This window comes from Arvicola amphibius, chromosome 12 (assembly GCF_903992535.2).
Source record: "Arvicola amphibius chromosome 12, mArvAmp1.2, whole genome shotgun sequence".
NCBI classification, from domain to species: Eukaryota; Metazoa; Chordata; class Mammalia; order Rodentia; family Cricetidae; genus Arvicola; species Arvicola amphibius.
The window spans coordinates 153,420,474-153,442,261 of record NC_052058.2 but is presented as its reverse complement, the minus strand read 5'-3'; the positions used below and the strand labels follow the sequence as shown (position 1 = coordinate 153,442,261).

The 21,788-nt window shown below is 45.6% G+C and overlaps 1 protein-coding gene across 1 annotated transcript in view; it reads right to left on the bottom strand.

The window, feature by feature from the left end:
- Adamtsl3 (ADAMTS like 3) overlaps positions 1-21,464 on the bottom strand; it is a 204,916-nt gene extending 183,452 nt beyond the window's left edge. Inside the window, exons 1-4 of the mRNA XM_038313431.2 lie at positions 21,409-21,464; positions 20,677-20,852; positions 19,637-19,770; positions 19,430-19,549 (exon numbers count right to left, since the gene is read on the bottom strand). Of these exons, the coding sequence (XP_038169359.2) occupies positions 19,430-19,549; positions 19,637-19,770; positions 20,677-20,852; positions 21,409-21,464 (486 nt within the window). The remainder of the gene's footprint in view (positions 1-19,429; positions 19,550-19,636; positions 19,771-20,676; positions 20,853-21,408) is intronic.
- Positions 21,465-21,788: the final 324 nt, after the last annotated feature.

Here is a 21,788-nt window from a genome sequence, read left to right as displayed (position 1 = left end):
TCCAGACTCAGACTCTCTTGGGTCTGCATCCCAGACCCTGGTCTTAGTTTCTGATTCATTCTTTTACTCTTTATTCTATTATTCTCTGCTTGCAGAATCCACTGGTTCAGTCCATCTCAGAGGCCAGGGGCCCCAGTCTTATTCACTAGCATGGCGGGAGAGGAAGCTCAGCAGTTAGTGCACTTACTGCCCTTCAGGGAGCCCAAGTTCAGTGCCCAGCACCCACGCTGGGCAGCTTACAAACAACCATTGGCTCCAACTCAGGAGATCTGATGTCCTCTCTCCTTGGACCTGCATGTGTGTGGCAGACACTCACACAGGCATACACAAACACATAGATAAAAAGTGAAAAAGATACTAAAAGCTCCTGTCCACTTGCACCTTCTCTGGGCAATTGGTACTGGTCCTTCGCATTGTTCTGTGGGCTTTCAAAAGCACTTACTTGACTTATGAAATCATTTTTAGACATTATTCATCTCTGAAAGAAAATCTCAGGGCCTGCAAGCCAGACACCATTTCACTTAACTCTCTATTTAGGGACCATTCTGTCCCCATCCCACTCCCCCAGAGCAAAAAAAAAAAAAAAAAAAAAAAAAAAAAAAAAAAAAAAAAAAAAAAAAAAAAAAAAAAACACAGCTCCTGATAATCTTTTTAAGTTGAGGTCTATAAAGATGCAGACTTTATTCCCCAGTGGATTTTTGTTGGTTGGTTGGTTGGTTGGTTGGTTAATTTTGCTTTGCTTGCCTCAAAAAGGATGGCTCTAGCTGTTCTGGAACTCATTACATAGACCAGGTTGGCCTCGAACTCCAAGTCCGGCACTCGAACTGTAATTCCAGCACTGCCTCCTGAGTGCTGGGATAAAAGGCGCCACCATGTCTAGCTTCCCAGAGGAAATTTCAGGTTTTGACTGTAGTATAGCCTGGCTTATCTGAGTGGTGACAGTGTGTGAGCTTAGCCTCTTTTCCTACTGACTCACTAGTTCGCTAACCTCTCATCTCTATGATAAAGAAACAATTAAAGGCAGATTCCTTGTCTCATTATTTATGAGGGCCCCAGCTGTGGACAGCTGACTCCTTTGCTTTGGGGCTCACAGCAGGCAGAAACACCCTGGCAGCAGGATGCGGCAGAAGAAAACTGCTCACCTCAGGGTGACCAGGAAGCAAAGAGGAGAAACAGAAAGCAGCCAAGGCCAGTGTGCCCTTCACAGGCACGTCCCCAGTGCACTTCCTCCAGTAGGACCCATTTTCAAGTCCCACCACTTGCCCATAGTCTGTTCAAACCTTTAATATGCCCATTAGGTATGAGCCCTCGGGACCCAGTGGTCTCCGGCCATGCCTGCACAGACACGCGGGGTGAGTGTTCCTCCCCCTCCCGAGTGTCTCCAATCCAGTCAAGCTTGTGGTCACGAGTAACCATCTCCAGCCCCTTCTAGACTACAACATCCCTTGCTCTCTTTGAATCTGTGTTGAGGACCCAGCACATGACTGTATTTTGTTTTTAAGGCCGTCATTCTGGAAATGGGGAGCCGGCTCTCATGCAGTGTGGTGAAGGAACATCTCTAGATTGTTGGTTTTGAGGTGTAGCCAACATAAAGACTTTATACACTCTGGTTTTCACCGTGCACTCCAATTGCTCACATTTCCAGCCCCAGCAATGCCATGTCTCCTCTCACAACACGCCAAGACCTGGGAGCCCAAATAACCTCACGCATATGCTACCTTCACCATGAGACTTCCTGCAGCTTCTCAACTTCTAAAATACCCTAAGACTGACTTATTTTACCTATCATCAAAGCTTTGGGAAGCCAGGTTCTTTGTTTTGCTTGCAGGTGTACTTCCTGAACCTGGGTCGTAACTGACATGTAACACTGGCATAAAGAATGAACATTCCAAACCATCACCCCCTTCTTGAGGACACTTCTCTGCAGCCGCCTAGGATGCAAACTGATCCTGACTGGTGGTGTTTTATACCAGAACCATTAGATACATTCCTTAAAGGCAGAGACCATGTCTTACTCATCTCTGTATCCCCAAATCATCAGTGAGGCTCAAGAATATAACCCACTAATTTAAAAAGATGGAAAAACAAACTTTATACAATCTTTAATCATGAAAACATTCTATTAAATGATTTAATATCAACAATCCTAAGTAGGAAAGTGGATTGTTATCTCAAACCAATTATTATGCTTTTCTGTTTTTAATAATGACAGATATTCACTTTCATCTGACAGTACAGTTTCAACCAAACCAAATAAAGACGAGGAATAGGTATATATGGGTTTCTGTTGGTGAAACCAAACACACAGAGTTCTCTCAAGACTGAACTCTGGAGATTTATCTGCTCTGAAACGCAGGTCTGAGCAGCTACCACAGGAATGCAAAGTGTCTCTATAGAATAAAAATGGAAACACAAGCTCTTCCGTCTTTTAGGGAAATTATTTCATAAATACCAAAAAGAAAAATTAAAAACAGAAGTAAATATAAGTGGATCTTCTTAAGTAAAGCTTGGCATTCATGTCTCCAATTCTTTCCACTGGTTAAAGTGACCTCTAACTTTCAAAGTACCCCAGTATTATTAATCATTTCCCTGAATGCTCTTCACCGCTATTTAAGAGGAATATTGATCAAACTTTAATTATTATGGTATTGCATAATTGTTCTAAAATGAAAACAAACTTCTTGGTTAATTATACAGAAAGAGTCTGTCTCATTTATAATCAATAAAAGAAAATTCAAGAAATACATGGAAAGTGCTTTTGAACTTTAAAGACCATAATGCAACAATTTGAAGTTATCCATAATTAACACTTTGGCCTTTTTTCTAGCCCCAAAAATATGAAACTGGAGATTTGCTATATGATTTCATGAACTGAAACTGATCCTCAACCTTAAGTACTTCATATTAGTATTTTCTAAAATTTTTGAATACATAAGCATCATTAAAGCTTGTAATAGCCCATCTCAGAAATCTTATAATTAGCCATTTCTCATTTTTAATATTTATATTTAAATATTTATATCTCTATATTTAATATTTAAGATTATTCCTGGATTTTTGAATAATATAAATAAATATAAGATTTCAATAATTTTAAGATTTTTTACTTAAAACTATTGCTTTTATGAATTGCTTTTATGAAAACATCTCAGAACAGATGTTTTCTAGGCAGCAAAGTAAAGATAGTTGATCAAAAGTACTATGCTAGTCAGGGGCATGGTGATACACGCCTTTAGTCCCAGCTCAGAGAGGCAAGCAGATGTGTCTCTGTGAGTTTAAGGTCAACGTGAACTACATAGCCAGTTCCAAGGCAGCCAAGGCTACATAGTGAGACCTGGCCCTCAACAGTACCCTATAAGCCCGTTCTTTCCCACAGCAATCACTGGCATTAGATGAGCAATTCCTTCCGTTTTATGGAGCAATGCCATGATGGAGAATGCTGATTGGCCATTGCTTGGATTTAGACTTCATTGACTATAAACAAAGCTGTGGTTCCTCTATGATTGACGGTTCAGCAGGCACATGAAGTCCTTTTGGAACAGTACATTGCTGCCCTTCCCCTACGCAGTAAGTCCCGGAACTTCGCATCTGTTTGCAAATTTGAATTGGATTGTAGGTGATTTTACTTCAGCCTTTTATTTCAATGTTCCTTTGATAAATTCACATTGTTTAGCACTGTTAGTAGACAGTCTCAATACTTCCCACTTATTTTAAACCTCTTCATTAGAAATTTGAGACATCAATTTTACAATATTTTAAAGAATAGTTTTATTTTTCTTTAACTCCAACTCATCTGGAATTTATTCTGGAATCTGATAAAGATTTCAATTAACCTTTCTAACTAGCCAACGACTTCTTATAATAACAATAAGTGAAAATTTACTGGTGCATATCAAATGTTTCTTGAAAGCATCTGAGGTGATAGGGTTGCTTTTTAACTGGGTGAGTGTTTTTCCTGCATGTGGGCACCATGTGCAAGATGTGCCTGAAGAGGCCAGAAGAGGGCATCAGACCCGTTGGAACTGGAGTTACAGACAAATGTGAGCGGCCCTGTGGGTGCTGGAAGCGCAGCGCAGGGCCTACCAAGAGCAGCCAGTGCTCTCAATAGCTGAGCCATCCTCCAGCCCTTCAACTACGGTTTCATGGCTCAGTATAATTTTTAGTTAGCTACATAACTTTAGATAAATATTCTCATTTTTCTTCTTCTCTACACAGATATAATTGTGCCTTTACCTCCTCTTTTGTCAATAATTGCCTCAGCAGAATGCTCTGAATTTTCCAAGTGTTTTTAAGATTTCGCTTAAAATATCTTAGTACTTATTTGGGTTTTATGGATGCAGGATGTGGCTGGTATTAATCTGTATACATCTTAGTCTTTTTCCACTTCTCCTACTTTCTAATTATTTTGAAATCAGGAGGTTAAAAAAAATATCTTGTAATTGTATGTATGCTTAATGACGGTGCTTATTTCACAAAAGCCTCTGACAAACTAAAGGCATCTTACAGTGTTCATTTAATCTCTCCTTCTTCCCACCTCTCTCACTGCCCTTTCCTACAGGTCAGTTCTGTGAGGACCCCCCCCCCCCCCCCCCCCCCCCCCCCCGCGCGCCTCCACGGACAGCCGCGGTCCTCTATCCATCAATTTATTTCCACCGCGCTTTCTTCTGCGCCCAAACCATTTGGGGTCTCTTCTGCCTAATTCCATTCCCTGATTAGAATGAATCTAGAATGTTCCAGCACTTTCTGGGTCTTGATTTATTTTGGAATCTACACCTCCATCTCTTTTAGCCTGCGGTCAACCTGCCCTGTGTTTTCCCCTGAGTCGAAGCCAGTGTCCCCTTAAAATGCCAAGCAACTGATGCTCCATGCTTCTCTTGTTGCTGGCTGGAAATCTGGGTTGGAAAGAGGCAACATCTTTGAGCGTTTAGGGAATTAGAGTCTCCTCTCTCAAGTTAGAGAACATTTTGTAGGCTTCAAGATAGTATATATCCATAAAGTTCAAATGCCTAGAAGTAGGGGCTGAACAGGGGTCTTGGGGGAAAATACCCCCTGCACCTAATCTTTTTGTCAGTCTGAGCTGTCAGATTCTTCCCAAGAGGAGACAGAACATCAGGACCCCAAACTCCAGCGACACTGGCTGCCCACACCAGGTGTTGACACAGCTGATAAACGCCTCCTGTTGCCAGCAAGGCTTCCTGTGCTGTGTGGTGAAGGCCGAAGCTAAGGAAGAGCTGTGGAACACAGCCATAACAGGCTCACACCTGGCAGACCACATGGAAACTTGGGGCACTTTTTTCAACTCTGCCAAGGGTTCCGGACCCAGGTAAGGGCAGCCCTGGCTTGCTCAGAAAGCACAGCTGCCCCTTCTAAACAAAGTACAGGGAAGAAAAGAAAAAGAAACAAACAAACAAAAAAACCAGCCAGCTAAACCCGCACAGGAAGCAAAGTCTTCCTACACTTGTCAGATGAAGCTAGGAGCGCTGTTTTGAATGCCTTGTGCTAATATTTTACAAGAAACTCTGGGGTGTGTGTGTGTGTGTGTGTGTGTGGTGTGTGTGTGTGTGGTGGTGTGTGTGTGTGTGTGTGTGTGTGTGTGTGTGTGTGTGTGTGTGTGATATTTTTAACAAAAACTATAAGTGGAACAGTTAAAAAATTTTTAAATGCTGTTTTAAGTATTTCTGTTAAAGGCTTGCACCAAACTCAAGCCATTATAAACCCCTGTGCTAAAGTGAGTTGAATCGCGGATGTGCGTTATATTCTAGGAGCCAGGGCCCTAGAACAGGGCAGGAAATGAAACAAACTGCTTCAAGCTAGAGCACAAACAGACTCAACTTGTTAAATATGCTAGCAGTAACACTCCCACTGCCAACATTAGGGCATACTGGTGTCATGAAAATGTCCTGGTGTTTGACAGGGCTATTCAGATTGTAATGTCCATGGACACATTCTAACCTGGTATGCTCTACAAACACAAAGACCCTTTGTCACCAGCCTCTGAATCAATCAGTGTCCCTCAAGTGTGCTCTACTGTCAGAAAGCAGGAAACGTCCGGGATGCTTTTGCAAAGCCTAGCAGAAGACTTGTCATCGGTGGCTCCTGTCTCCTGGGAGAGCTCACCAGCTCCCCCAAGAGCAGCTTCCTAGTTAATCCCCTGGAAGAAGCCAGTCCTCTTCACAGGAGTGCTTGGTTTGGTTTCTGCATTGCTTTCGCGCTGTTGCTGTTTTATGGTTATTACTTCTGATTACATAAGAATTTTTTTAACTGTACACGAAAGTACACAAAATAATAAAATGAACCTCCAGTGCCCAGGACCCAGCCCCACCACGGGTCATCAAGGGTCAGCCTGGCACTGCCCATACCTACCTTCCCACACTATTTTTGAAACAAATGGGAAAATCCTACAACCTCACCAGTACTGGTGTACGTGTGTAAAGAGGAACTTTCTGAACCCTGCACAACAATCCCTTCACACCTCAAAGGCGGCCGGCAGGGCATTTCTTCAGTTTTCTTAGTCACGATATGTGAACAGTTGATTGTCTGTCTGCTTTCTCAAGCCAATATTTAAACAAGATACCCACATAGCAATTGACTAACGTATCTTCAAATCTTATTTAATCCCTTTTGCAGTTATATCCCTGCTATCTTTACTTTTCTTTACCAACATAGTTGATAAGGGAGCTGTTATTGAGCCCAGAGTTTTTCAACCCTTTTACACTCACGAGTCCTCATTCCAAGAAAATTATACACAGTCCAGGAGTGCAGGCATGCAGAATAGCTATATAAATTAAACATTTATTGATAAGTGACTGTGATGACATTTATTTTAAAATAATTGCTTGATAAACACATACTTTTACTACTTAGTACAGATAAGAGGAAAATGTGTGTGCTGAAATACATGCTAATGAGCTGGGCGTGCTAATTCATTCAGCAAAGAGATTGAAATCCTATTGTTCATTTTTAACTGGGCTGTGGATAGAAGTGTGTGTGTGTGCGTGTGTGTATGTTTCTCTTAGTTACTTTTTCTGATGTTGTGATAAACACCATGACTGTGGATAGAAGTGTGTGTGTGTGTGTGTGTGTGTGTGTATGAGAGAGAGAGAGAGAGAGCCCCCAGTCACATTTTCTATTGTAATGAACATGATAGAAGTGTGTGTGTGTGTGTGTGTATGTGTCCCCTAGTTAATTATTCTGTTGTGAAAAACACCATGGCTGTGTATAGAAGTGTGTGTGTGTATTTGTGTGTCTGTGTGTATATATGTGTAAATGTGTCCCCTGGTTACTTTTTCTGTTGTTGTGATAAACACCATGGCTATGCATAGAAGTATGTGTGTGTGTGTGTGTGTGTGTGTGTTGTCTGTGTGTGTCTGTGTGCCCCCTAGTTACTTTTTTTGTTGTGATAAACACTGTGACTAAAAGAGTGACTTGGGGAGGACAAGGTGACTTCTCACACATCCAGGTCAATCCCCCACGGAGGGAAGTGGCGCTCCCTGCCTTGCTCCCCGGCTCAGCTTCCTTTCTAATACACCTCCTCCACCGGCCTCCCTTTAGCAGTGGAGAGACTGCGCTCACGGGTGTGATGACAGGCTAATCTGATGAGGACAGTTCATTACTTGATGGTCCCTCTTCCCAGGTATGTCAAGTCGATAAGCAAGATCAGCTGCCACAATGTATAAATATGTGTGAGTTCTCTTTTTGGTTTCAAAATAATGAGCTGGTTCTCAAGCAGCCTCCAACATTGATTTGATCACTTTTGTATCATCAGTAACGTAGTGTCTTAAGCATACTACACACGCTTCTACCCTTTGCAGACTGTTTAATGTATCAAGGCTCATACTGTCTAACGTATGTTCCTAATGTCTTACAATTTGGCTCCTAAAGAGAACCTAGTAGTTTTAAGTTTCTTTGTTACCTGGTAATGACATGACAGTCCAGGTTAGCTTTGCATGTTTCCTCCTCCAACCTGGACTAAGCTATTTTGCAGAGTCCTTGTTCTTCCAAAGCAGGCAATGTAAGCGGTAGTCAGAGGTCGGGACCTAGGCACGAGGGGCCTCACTAGTACTCAGATGCCTGTTGACTCACATTTAAGCCTCTTCCAGGGAAGAGAACAAGAAAATATGCCCTATTGTTGACTTAAGACAGAACACTTCAGGGTGTTCGCCAGTACTTACAATTCCATGTGGGCACTGCCAAATTTTACTTAAATCTCTGTTTTATGTCAGCATCACCTTTCCCCTACACCAAGAATAAGTGCCCTCAGAAATACCAGGCATTCAAGATTAATCAATATACACACATCCCAGTGAGCCTTGGACCTAATAAAAAGGCAAAAGTTAAGTCTTAAAAGTCTGAGCTTTCTTCATAGGAGGGAAAGTTTGTATGGCAATTCGGAACTCTGTAGAATTAAAAGTGATCTTCCATTAAATCCCAGTTGGAAGGGAACAAGGGACTCATCCAAATGGAGGAGGGGGTCTCTCCTCCATGTCTCTCACATGGAGAGAGTTGAGCCTTGAGGCAGAGCAGCCAGGATGCAGAGACAAAGGCCATGCCTTCAGCCTTGCCTCTATGCTAAGTGTTGGGAGGATATGATATCATTTCCTCACTTTTGCGTGCAGAGAATTAGAAGCAGAACCTAACATATACACACATGGAAGAAGTCAGATAGCTTCCTTGTTAGGACAAAAGATGAATACAAGTTTTGAAACTTTTATTCACTCCTTAGAGAGAACTCAGAAATAGTTTTAGTCAGTGTGTCCTCTAATCTCTAGCTATTTTGAGTCTCAGGAACAGGCAGAGTAGGTGGGCCAGCTAGAGACTTGTCTTTACCCTAGTAGTAGCTAGCAACAAGATCTCCATAAATAAATGCAAAACAGGCTACTGTTTCCCAAAGCACGGGATACCATTTCTGATGGTTCTTGGAGAAGAGGGAACCTCAGCCAAGTACTGCAGGAAATACAGACTCCCAAAGAGCCTTGGAAGCCAATGGACAGGCATGGGCCAAGGTGGGAAGGCATAAGATATGCAGCTCAATTTGGACATAGCATTGGACAGAAGGCGCCATGAAGAAAGGCAAGTCAATGCTAAGTCATGTAAGCCTGGATGCAGTCTGCGACAGGAGGAAACAGGACTCATCTAAGGATCTCATGTTTACTCTTTGACAAAGGGTATAATCATCAAGATACCAATATTCATGGAAAACACAGTCCCTGCCCCGGAGAGGCTAGGAGCCTAACGAAGGAGGAAGAAAGGACCACTGTGCCGGGAACAAAGAAGAAGGAGAGGACATGAGATCAACAGGGATATTGGAAAACTTACTTGATGGAGAAAATGCTGATGACGTAAATGCATCTCAGGGGAGAGAGGGGGTCTCATAGATGCTAATCTGCACACAACTCAAATGTGCTCATGTAAGCCGCCACCCATTATGAACTAGAAATGGAAACCTGTCCAGAATGGCTATGCCTTTGCACCTATGCAGAATGAGGGACATAAGCAAAGTGGTTTCTGGGAAGAGGCAATGTGAAGAGACCCTGGGGATATGAGGCTCAACAGAAAGCCATCCAAACTCAAATCCTAATGGTGTTTGCTCAGGGCAGTTCATAATGCAGTGTTGGGACCAATTGAGTCCTGGCCTTCAGCTGCTCTTCCCTGTCTAGAGCCTTCTAATTGAAGTTACTAGCGCCTAGAGGATCAGAGGATGGGATTTTCACCTGTTGGCCATTGACTGCAGGGTATTTAAGCCTCCATGGTGCTATTAAAGAAGGGCTTTTGTACCAGCGATTGGAGGTCCGTGTGTCGGTCTGTCTCTACATGTGTTTCCTCAACCTCCAGCCCCTTGCCCGAAGCTCGCAAACTGGGTTCTAGCGCACAGAGCACAGATGGGGGCGGAGGGGGGGAACATGGTGCGTGGCAATGCAGATCCTTACAGAGTGTGTGGCTTGGATAAAGAAGTCTCCAGACTCACTCCAGATGCAAAAAAAAAAAAAAAAAGACCCCACCTTCCATCTTCCCACTCCCTGCATCTGCTCTCCATGAAGATTTCAAGGCTGGGAGGCAGGCGATGCTGTAAGGATGAGAAATCCCTGAATGAGGTGGGTTGATAGAAGAAGGAAGGAAAGGGGGAGTTAAGGAAAGGAATCTGGGCAAGAGGGGAGCAAGGATGGAGACAAATGAGAAGGTGGGCCCTGTCTCACCTGGGAGGAGGCATCACACCCAGAGGTGGGAAGCGAAGATGAGGGTGGTATCAGGGACGAGGTCCCCGAAGAAGAAATAGCGGAGCAGAAGGGTCAGCAAACATCAGCCTGTAACCATAGGGGAGGGGAGCATTGGGGAAAGACAGGAGAAAGGTATCTGAAGGGAGCGTGCTGGGTCTGCAAAGAGAACGCCTGACCTAGACATGTGCTGGTCGACATGGCAGAGAGCGTGCCCAACAGCAGAAGAGAGGGGTGTGTCTTCAACAGCCACATCCCTGTGCCTCATGTGCCCTTGGGATGTCTGTCAAGCACCGTGGCCAGACCTCAGAACCCTTAACTCACTAGAGGAGCACAGCTCGAGTGGACCATGAAGTCCGGGCCAGAAAGTGGCACAGAAACTGGGACAGCCTTGGTCTAGGAAGATAGGGCATGGGGCACTGTCTAGAAATGCAGATAAGATTAAGATTAGGAGCATCCCGAAAAGTAACGAAAGCAGAGAATGATGCAATCGACTGTCGGTATCCTTCCTCACCCAACCTCAGCATCCTCAGTGTCCCCAGTACCAGAAGAGCCCTCAAGATATTTCTGAACTTCCTAAAATCCAGATCCCAGGAAATAACTTAGGGTGTTAAAACTCCAAGAATGAGCCGACTGGGGCACCCCCTGGAGGATCTGTCTGCAGAGCCTTAGCTACCAGGACACTCGTTGAAAGCTCCGCTTGTATTTTTGCGACGTAGGCCAGAACTGGCCACAGCAAAGGAAATGTTTCTAAACTCCAAATAAGCCAACCCAAACAATTCCTCAAATCCCTTGTGATGGGGAAAATTCCATTATGGCTTCTACACCTAGTCCTTCCAAGTTCAGCTTGGAGAGACTCAAAGATGTCCTTCCTTGCCTGGCATGGCTCCTTCTGGCCTGGGTAGCAAAGGAACTTATCTTTGTTTTGTGTCTCTGTTGATCTTTAAAATCCACTCGCTTGGCTGTTCCTGAGAACAAAGCATGGCAGCCTGTGAGTCTGGCACTCGCTGGAGAGACTAATAAACTCAGTAGCAGGAATGTTGCTGACTGGGAGGAGATGATCAAAGTGGTCAAAGGTCAGAGTAAAAGCATCCACCCCTACCGGAGGCTGTCCTCCACAGTGCGGTTACTTCCCACAACAAAGCTCAGAAGACCCCCTGAGTACAAGACAAGAAAATACCCAATAAATGAATCTGTACAATACTGGCCCACTCAACTGACACCCCAGGAAATGTACACATATAAGGGTCGTCTTGGCACTGATGAGTAGGAGACTCTGATTGTCTGAGAGAAGGTGAGGGGTAAGAAAACTGGACCTCTCTTGATATAAAAAATTTAAAAGTTGGTGGGTAATAGGAGTGCCCCCTGGAGGCTATGAAGGGGGGCAACTGAAGTCAGGGAGCGGGCAGTGTTATCTGAAGCAGGGCAAGGCCCAGGCTGGATACTTGGGAAGGGTGGCTGAAGTAGAAGCTGACTGTGGGTCACTGGAGCTAGAGAAAACCAGAAGTGATGGGTGCCCGGGGAAGCTTGGGTGTCTACAATCCCTGAACAGTATCAGCAGCACAGCAGGACTTCAGAGGAAAGAGATGGGGAATGAGGCTTTGCCAACACTTTGGTGAGTGCTCAGGTGCCATCCAGAGGGAAGGCACTGGTCTCCAGTGGGGAAAGCAGTGAGAGGAGACAAGTCTAGCCAGGAAGCAGTGGTAGGGACTCGGGAAGGACAACCGAGGCATGAGGAGTCACGGGAGGCGAGCTGTCTCGGCACTGGGAGAAGAAAGTAGGACGTTGGGACACGAACTTCTTGGTCATGAGAGGGCAGTGGGAGGCACTAGGAGTGCCAACGGATAAAACAGGAGAACTCAGAGCAAGGCATGGAAAGGGCTGAAGAGAGGAGAAAGTGGAGAAGAGGGGAACACGTCCAGCAAGGACTATGGGAGATGGAGCTAAGCTGCTCAAAATGACCTAGTCTTGGAGTGTTTTAAAACTTGGAGAATCTTCTTGTAAGGACTGGCCAGATCTCAAAGAGGAAAAGTGATGGGGAACACGGTTCTCTAGAAAGGATGTGTCTCCCAGCATCTGCATCTGCAGCTGGAGGACCGGGAGCTACATTTGAATTTGTCATGACTGACCCTCCCCTATGTCCACCATTTCATCCCCAGGCAAAAGTGTAAAGCAAACAACAAACAGCAGTCCAGTGCCCCCAAATGAGTCTAGGAAGAAGAGGAGAAGAGGAGAACAACACCCGTGCCATTCAAGAGCTGGATACTGAACTTCAAGGTACAGATGAATCCGTTGCTTCTTGAGAAATAACTAATTTGTGAAAATCTCCAAGATAATGAAATTCGGAATCCACATAGGCCAAAGTCAGTCACAACGGCGTGTTGCCCATGCAAGGTTTATGTGTTTTCTGTGTGCCTGAGTTGGGACAGAAGACACAGCATTTTAAATAGTGCATCTTCCTCATCCCCTAGCACAGAGCACAAGCTCGCTTTCTCATTAGATGGCTAAATCTTTGGAATATTTAAGGAGCATGGTAACATATTCAACCAAGATTACTCATCAACAAAAGAATGAGCCAGTCAATCTCTAGTGGCTTGCTGCTGTGTAAAACCTAACTCCCAGCAGCCAGGAAGGACATGGAAAGTCGCCCGGGTGGAGTTCATGTAGGTGGCTCACTCTGATCAGCGAAAAGATGGCAGAACTCTGCAGGCACAAGTGCAGGGTTCATCTTCTTTTACCAGAAATTTCAGAAGTTGCTATAAGCTTTCCGAGCTAAAAAAAAAAAAAAAAAAAAAAAAAAAAAAAAAAAAAAAAAAAAAAAAAAACTATTATAGAAAGAACTTGAAAATCCCAAGCGACAGTTCTGAGGCCTGCCAGCAGCTTAACCACAACACAGCTCCTGGCCAAGATGTCCATGAAAAGTTGGGAAGGAGTTGCTCTGAGAAAGATGTACTTGTAGCAAACAGGCTTCTCCTGAGAAAGAATGCATAAATCAATAGTTAAATAAGGAAAAGGAAAATTAGGTCTGGCATAATAGCATCAGAGGGATGACATTTAAGAGAAGTTTGGGGTAAGACTATACAAAGACTTCATTATTAATATACTGTTGTTATTACTAGTTTTAAAAATTCATTCAAACATTTCTCTCATACTTTTCCTGCCCACAGATTAGAAGTGGGCAGAGAACAGGCACTTGGCTTTGCTATGTCTGGCTGTACGATCCTGGACAGGATGCCGTTTCTTCCTGAACCTCGGATTCCTCACCTGAAGAGCCAGGTCACTGGGCTCTCTTTCAGCTCTGATAAGCATCTTCCAGGGGCCTGTCAGAGCCACACATCCAGCCCTCTGGGTCCCCAGGGGTGGGGATGTAAGAAATACAAACTGGCCACACACTGTGAATGAAGACATCACGTAAGTAGGCTGTTAGTGGCACGCAGGAAGAGAGAGAGAAGGATCAGCCAGGGTGGTGACGAAGATGCCATCATGGATGGGGGTGTCCTGGCTTGTTTTCTGTGGCTGGGAGAAGCATCGTGGCCATTGGAGAGTAAACACTTTATGTCACCTTACATTTCAGTCCCCCATCTAAGGAAGCTAAGGTGGGAACACAGGGCACGAGCTTGAAGCAGAAGCAACAGAGGAACACCCCATAATGCCTCACTCACTCTGACTTTCTCAGCTAAGTCCTTTCTAGAGCCCAGGCCCTCGGCCTACCTAAGGCGTATGTCCCACAATGGACGGGCCCTTCTATACCAATTATCGATCAAGAAAATGTCCTACAGACTTGCCCACAGGCCAATCTGGTGAATTCTTAGATTGAGCTTCCTTCTTCCTAGGTGTGTCAAGTTGTCAACTAAGAATAGCCTTCACAGATGTCACGAACACAGATTGCTTTTCAAATGTAGAATCACGCGCAATAGCACTGGGGTGTGACTTCAGGGAAATCACTGAAACTGAAAACATTAAAGGTGGCTGCTCAAGGTGGTGTAGAAGAAGGCTGAAGGAGAGCCTAGAAGTTAGATGTAAGGTTTACACATGCATAGAAAAAAGGAGCAGATGATGTGCCTAGGGGCACAGGTCTGTAATCCCAGATAACTGGGGAGTAGAGGCCATAGGATTGAAATTTCAAGGCCTGCCTGGGCCACTCAGTAAGGCTGGCTCTCTCTCAACATTCAAATCACAAAAAAAGGGGGGCCGAGGAAACAAAACTCAGCAACTGGACACTTGCTTAGCGTGTGCAAGGCTCCAGTACTGGGGAGAGAAGAGGAAAGAGGAGAAGGAAAGGGGAGGGGAAGAAGAGATAAATATGAATTTGAAAATCCAGGGGTCACAGAAAGCAAGGGTAGAGAAGAGGGTAATTAAGAGTAATTTCGAGGCTGATCTCCAAAGATCTCAAGAAAGTAGACACCAAAAATCTAATAATCCAATTAAAAATGGGGTATGGGACTGGGCAGTAGTGGCACATGCCTTTAATGCCAGCACTCAGGAGGCAGAGACAGGTAGATCTCTGTGAGTTCAAGGCCATTCTGGTCTACCAAGTGAGTTCCAAGATAGGCTCCAATGCTACATAGAAACCCCACCTTAAAAAAAATAGGAAAGTAAAAGAAAAACAAACAAAAAAAATGGGGTTTAAAACTAAACAGCATTTTCCACAGAAGAATCTCACATGGCCAAAATACACTTAAAGAATTGTTCAGCATCCTTAGGCATCAGGGAAATCCAAATCAAAATGACTCTGAGATTCCATCTTAACACCTATCGGAATAGCTAAGATCAAAAACACTAATGACAACTTATGCTGGAGAGTGTATGGACCAAGGAGAACTCTCCTGCATTGCTGGTGGGAGTGCAAACTTGTACAGCCACTTTGGAAATCAATATGGTGATTTCTCAGCAAAACTGGAAATCTATCTACCTCAAGACCCAGCTACACCAATCTTGGGCATATACCCAAAGGATGCTCAATCCTACCACAAGGACACTTGTTCAACTATGTTCATAGCAGCACTGTTCATAATAGCCAGAACCTGGAAACAACGTATATGTCCTTCAACCAGTACATTTACACAGTAGAGTATTTCATTACTCAGTGGTTAAAAGCAATGGCATTAGGAAATTTGAAGGCAAATGGATAGAACTAGAAAAAAATTCATCCTTAACTGAGGTAATCCAAACACAGAAAGACAAACATGGTATGTACTCACTCATAAGAGGGTACTGGCTATAAATTAAAGGAGAACCATGCTATAATCCACAGCCCCAGAGAAGTGAAGTAACGAGGAGGGACCAAAGAGGGACACAGGGATTTTTCTGAGAAGGGGAAATAGAAGAGATCTCCTGGGTAAACTGGGAGCAGGGGGATGGGAACATGAGGGATCAGGTTGAGGGTAGAATAGAGGAGGAGAGTAATAAGAGATGTCTTGATGGGTGGGCACATTTTTGGGTCAGGCAAAAACCTTGTGCAAGGGAAACTCCCATGAATCTACAAGGATGACCTCAGCTAAGACTTCCAGCAATAGTGGATAGGTGGCCCGGACTGGCCATTTCTGGTAATCAGATTGGTGACTACCCTAATTGTCATCAGAGAGCCTCTGTCCAGTGACTGATGGAGACAGATGCAGAGATCCACAGTCCAGCCCTGGGCTGAGCTCCGGAAACCCTGTTGAAGAAAGGAAGGAAGGATGGGGGGGGGGGCGCTCAAGATCATCATCATGAGGGAACCCACAAGGACAGCTGACCTGGGCTCATAGGAGCTCACAGACATGGAACCAACTGCTAAGGACCCTGCATGGGACTGACCTAGGCCCCTACATCTGTGTGCCAGTTATAGAGCTTGGTCTACTTATGGGACTCCTAATAGTGGAAACAGGGCCTGTTTCTGACACTTTCGCAGGCTTTTGGGAATCTATTCCTCATACTGGGTTGCCCCGTCTGCCTTAATACAAGGGGATATCAACTTGATACACCATGCTTTGTCAATACCCCTGGGAGGCCTGTCCCTTTCTAAACAGAAACAGAGGAGGAAGGAATGGGTGGGGGGAGGGCAGAGGAGAGGTGGGGGAAGGGAATACGAGGAGAGGATGGAGGGGAAAACTATGACTCAGGTAAATAAATTCATAAATTTAATAAAAGTATTCCATGGAGGCAATTTCAAATATGAAAGAAAAGGTTAATTCACTCAGACAGGGCCAGACTGAAACAGCACCCAGGCCAAGTTAGTCGTGGGTCCCGTCCCTGGCGTCTGCAGTAGAGAGAGACATATTTACAGGGCAAGAGGGAATAGCGGGGTATAGACGGATCTAAAAGGATCGCCAGTGTGAAGAAGACGAGGCTGTTTCTTTCCACGTGGCTGCAAGCTTCCTTTAATGAGATCTGCCTCACCATGTACTGGACGCCCAGCTGCATCTTCATGATCAGAACCACGATACAACCCTTTTCTGCCCTTTGGTTATTTAAAGCCTACAATGAGCAAGGATGACATTACATCAACGTGGACTACAGCACAGCGCGCAGAAGCAATTCGCACCCGGTAGAAGACCGTGGATGAGGAGGCAGAATTTCTAAGTCGATTTCGGCTGTTCTTTGCCTCCTCTGTCGCTATGGCTACCACCAAGAAGAAAGTGCACTTCAATAATCCACCAGGCTGGGGGACACACCTTCCTCATTTCTTCACCCCTAATAAATGCTAAAGGATCAAAAACAAGTAGAAAGTATATGTGCACAAAAGTACTTCATAACCATCTAAATAAACAAGTAGCCTTTCCCGGAGAAACGCAAAACCTGTTACAGACTTGTGAACCAGTGTCCACCATGATGCCCCACGTTCCGGTCTCCAGTGAATCAAGGTGAAGTATGCATGGAATAAGACCTCATCATCCCCATTTTCCAGAAGGTGGCCTGGAGCTACTCCTCAACCACAGCTATAGGTGGGTGAAGGACTGAAGACCAATACATGGAACCCACATAGAGCCGTGGTCACCGAACAGTCTTCAATGGGTGAAACTCCAAAACCACCACGAGAAATGGCAAAGGCATTTCCCCTTAGAGGCTGCCTGGAAAGACTATTCCAGCCGCAAACATCACAGCCAGGGTCCCAGACAAGGACTTTCTTCATGTACCATATATGCTTATTACATCCAAGTGTCCGAGGGATTTCACTCCGAAGATGCCAGACACAATGGGGAGGCAGGGCTGTGTCTGCATTTGACTTTGAAAACACTGTGGTTCCTATTAAAACTAGGGAGGGGTGATAAAGCTTATTAAGAATCTCCTGGCTAACCCCAAATTCCTGAAGTTGTTGAGTCTGAATCCGTAAAGCAATCCATGAATATCAAAGCATTCTCTGCCGATTCCTTTGTCCCCCAAAGCTCTCCCTGACCATAAGGGTGGGATCAGGGTCTGGAAAGGAAAGAAGTTCCTGGGCAATCTGAGATAGCAGCGGGAGATAGTCTGGGATGGCAGGGGCTGCGACGTAGAGGGCACTGATCTTCAATTTGCAAGAAGCCATCTGGATGTCCTTGACTAAGTCATTTGCACACTTAAGAGTCCCTGCTTCCCGGACTCATGAAATGAGGTGTCGGGACTGGTCTCCACCAGCTGTGCAAACTCCCTAATTCTCTAGGTAACAGTCCGTCGCTCTGCTGGCTGGACGGCCTCGGTAATCAGAATGAACCAATTCACACGGCAGCTGGGAGACTACGCTATTTGTGGTTTCAAGACTAGGCTTTTTTTACAGGGGGAGGAGGGAAGATCACGAACCCCACTCACTCTGTTTTGGAAAATAGTGGAAGGATCTGAGGTCTGCAGATGTCAAATCCCTGTTAGATTACAAGCTCATTAGACAGAAGCAACATGAAGGCCGCCTGGCTCTGGTCCTGCCTGCCGCGCAGTGGGCAGCCGGCTAGCTTCAGGCTGTCCTCTCCCTAGGATCTGCTTCCACTCCCGAATGAACCACGATGCGGCTTTTATGTGGATCATGAAACACAGCCTGCACCACAGCTGTGCAAGGGCCTACGGGTTATTACTTTTCCAGGCACCTAACCCACGAGACATTTTGGAAAGCGACCTGAAGGTCATCGTGAAAATGGGCCCAGGATAGAAGCACTTCCAAGAGTCCCGTGGGAGCGGTCCAAGAAAGCTGACATCCACACACCTACCACCTGCTTCCTACTTTATCAAATGAGTGTTTGGCGGCGAGGAGGGGCCTAGTGAACCCACCTCTGCCCCAAACACGTTAGGGTCCATGTGGCAGCCTCCTTTGCACACGCCGTCTGTCATTCCGGCTTCAGGAGGTGAGAGCGAGCTGCATCTAGCACAAACACTCACACATGGCTGGTAGGTACCCAAGCCACCTGGCAGTACAGAGCTATCCTGGGTAACAGCCACTGATGCCACACCTCCTTGGGGCTGTTGCATAACAAGCACTGGCCCGCCCCTTCCCCAGGTATGGAATCCTTGCGCTGACAGCCCTGGAGAACTTTTAGGGTGCTGTCTGGGAATTCCCGTACAGGAACAGTGGTGGAGCGCCACGCTGAGCGCGGCAGTTTGTCTCATCTGAGACAGTCTGTTACAGTGCTCCAAGCGATGGCCAGACACTAAACCTTGGGGGAGACTGAATTCAAAGCCTTGGTCAAAGCTCTCAGAAACCTGATGATGCCATATATTCTACCCACATAAAAGCAAACTGAAAAGTAGGCAAAGCCAGCCTATTCCAGGGACAGAAGTCAGATGCATTTGGAGTTCTTGGATGGTGGATGTTGATGAGAAAAGAATGCAGGGACCCCGTATGGAACTCAATGCTCTATTTCTTCATCTTGGTGAAGAAAAGCACTGAAAACTCCGTCAAGTTCTAGAGTCGGATATGTCTTCCTTTTGCCATGTGAGGTTATGGCTCAATAAAAGTTAATTTAAGATTTATCTGCATTTTCAGTTCGGGGGGTAGTGTAGGCACAGTGCAGGTGCAGGTGCCTCTGGAGATCAGAAGAGAGCACTGACTTCCTGGAGCTGCAGCAGAAGGTAGTCATGCGTCATCCCCTGTGGATGCTGGGCTACCAGACACCCGTAATCACACACAGCTTTTCGTGTGGACACTGCTGACCCGAACGCGAGTTCTTACGCTCACATAGCCACTCGTCCACACGGAGCCTCTCCCCAGCCCTTCACCAGCATTTCTGGGGTAGAAAAGGCAAAGGCCGTGATGGGTCTTTCTGCAGAGGCCTTACCTGGTCATCATAGCGATATGTGAGGAACTGCTCCCCCGTGGTGTCTTCAAGGAAGCTTCCCTGAGGAGACAGGGCAAACTCAGGAAGGAAGTAGGCTCCAGGAGACTTCTCTGCTGTGGCCTGAAAGGCAAGGTCACAAATAAGACACTGGGAAGGATCCTCTAAGAGACAGAGTCCAAAAGGATCCCACTACAAACCGTCTCCTACCAAGAAGAGAGAAACAGCCTCTGAACAAGGAGCAAGGTGAGGCGCATCAGACATAGTGCTGAGACACTTTAGACCAGGATATCCCAAACTGACACACATGGCCCCTTTCTCCCTCCTCCCACTCTGTGCTCCACCTTCCAGCAATAGAGACACATAATTACTTGCTCGAATTTTACGAATGCAAATCCATTATTTTAGGATTTTCTTCCCTTTAAAGACAAGTGCATATAACAATTACTTGCTCGAATTTTATGATTGCAGATCCATTATTTTAGGATTTTCTTTCCTTTAAAGACAAGTGCACATAACAATTACTTGCTCAAGTTTTATGATTGCAAATCCATTATTTTAGGATTTTCTTTCCTTTAAAGGCAAGTGTGTTTTATTTTTATTTATGCACATGCCTCCTGTTTATCTGTATGAATGGATGCCACTCTTATACAGGTGCCCCATGCCTGTCTGTGTGAATGTGCACTATGTACCTATGTAGGTACCATGGAGTACCTATGTGGTACTCCAGAGCCTGTCTGTTATGCCACGTGTAGGTAACGGGCCAGAAGGGGGTGTCAGATCCCCTGGAGAGGGGTTTGTCAGCCCTGTTACTGACATGGAGATGGGCACTGGACTCTGGTCCCTAGGAGAGCCAGAGCTCCTAATGCTGCTCCATCTCTCTAACCCCCTCGAACTCATTCTCTTTCATCCTTTCGCTCCTTCCTTCTTTCTTGACTTCCTTTATTCCACCTTTTCCTCTTTGATGTGAAAGACTGGGGCAGTTTTTTCCCCACACTGCAAACAAGATGTGTGTCCGTGACAGGAATTTTTAGAAAATGCAGACGGCTATCGAAGACAACAAAAAGTCACCCACAATCCCTGCAACCTTCAATGACGAATTCTGTTATTTGACCATATTTCCTTTGAAGCTTCTTCTTCTTTTATACAATACTTTGCATGTTTTCATAAAGACCCGTGTTTAAATAAACCCTTCCCCAGGCTGATTTGTTCACAAGTTTAAGGCTCCATTTGTTCCTTGGGAAACTCACACATTTGCATGCAGCTCATTGATGAGAAGCACCAATGGTTGGGGTCTTCAACAGCTAAGACTTCTGCTGTGCAATCCCTCGGGTAGGGTGGGCCTGGGTCCATGCCCATCGTGGCACCCAGCACAAGCTTCTTTTCTACCCTGCTTCCTCCCTGGCCAATGTTGCTTGAGCTTAGACTGATTTCATAAACAAAAACTGAGCTACTGAAATATCAGATAGAGACATCTTGCTTTTTAAACAAAGAAAAGATTACAACGCAATCTCTAAGGTTGTTCCAAAAGAGATAAGGGCATATTGTCATTCACATCGTGATGACAGCCAGGAAGATGGGCTTTGTGTGCTCAGGAAGCAGCTCCTCTGTGTCTGCCCCCGAGATCCAAAAGAGGATTGCTTAGGATCCCGCACCAGTTGGGCTGCGTCTCAGCCTGCGTGTGACAAGTTTCTCAGGAGAGCTGGCCCATCTTTTAGGAAAGATGGTCTGGTCCACTCATGGCTTCGGGAAGGCCCATGCCTCTGACATTTCCACTCAGAAGGGAGGCAACGACTTAACTGTCAGGGAAACTCTAGGCATGTGGCTTCTTATGGGATGAGGAGACCAAAGAGGTCAGGACATCCAAGTAGCAAGAGCTGGAGGCCAGGCCAGGGAGAGAGGGCCAGATAGGAAGTGTGAGAGCTTCCCAGGGCGTAGAGCCAGGGCCAGGGAAAGGCGCTGCCAAAATGCATCATCCACACCAGCCACTGTCCACAGCTGCTGAGTCACCAGGGACAGATGCAGGAGGAATCTGCATGAGCTCCGGGGACTGCGAATGTGAGACTTGGGGATACAGCTGGGTTCCCCACCCCCAACCCAGCTGAAGGTTGTATTCTCACAGGAGGAAATACATACAGCCCAAACTAGATGGCCGCCGCTGACGCCTCCACTCATACCCTGGAAAGGACCACGATGGGCTTGGAACGCTGTTTGTGATAGGATATATATTTGGTCTCTAACCACAGTTTCTAACACAAGATTCCTAAGACTATTGTAAATTCTGGGGTAACAGAAGGCACATCTCCTGATGCCCCCCCCCCCCAGGTGGGCTCTTGGGAAACGTCAAGTAGGAGCTTGTATT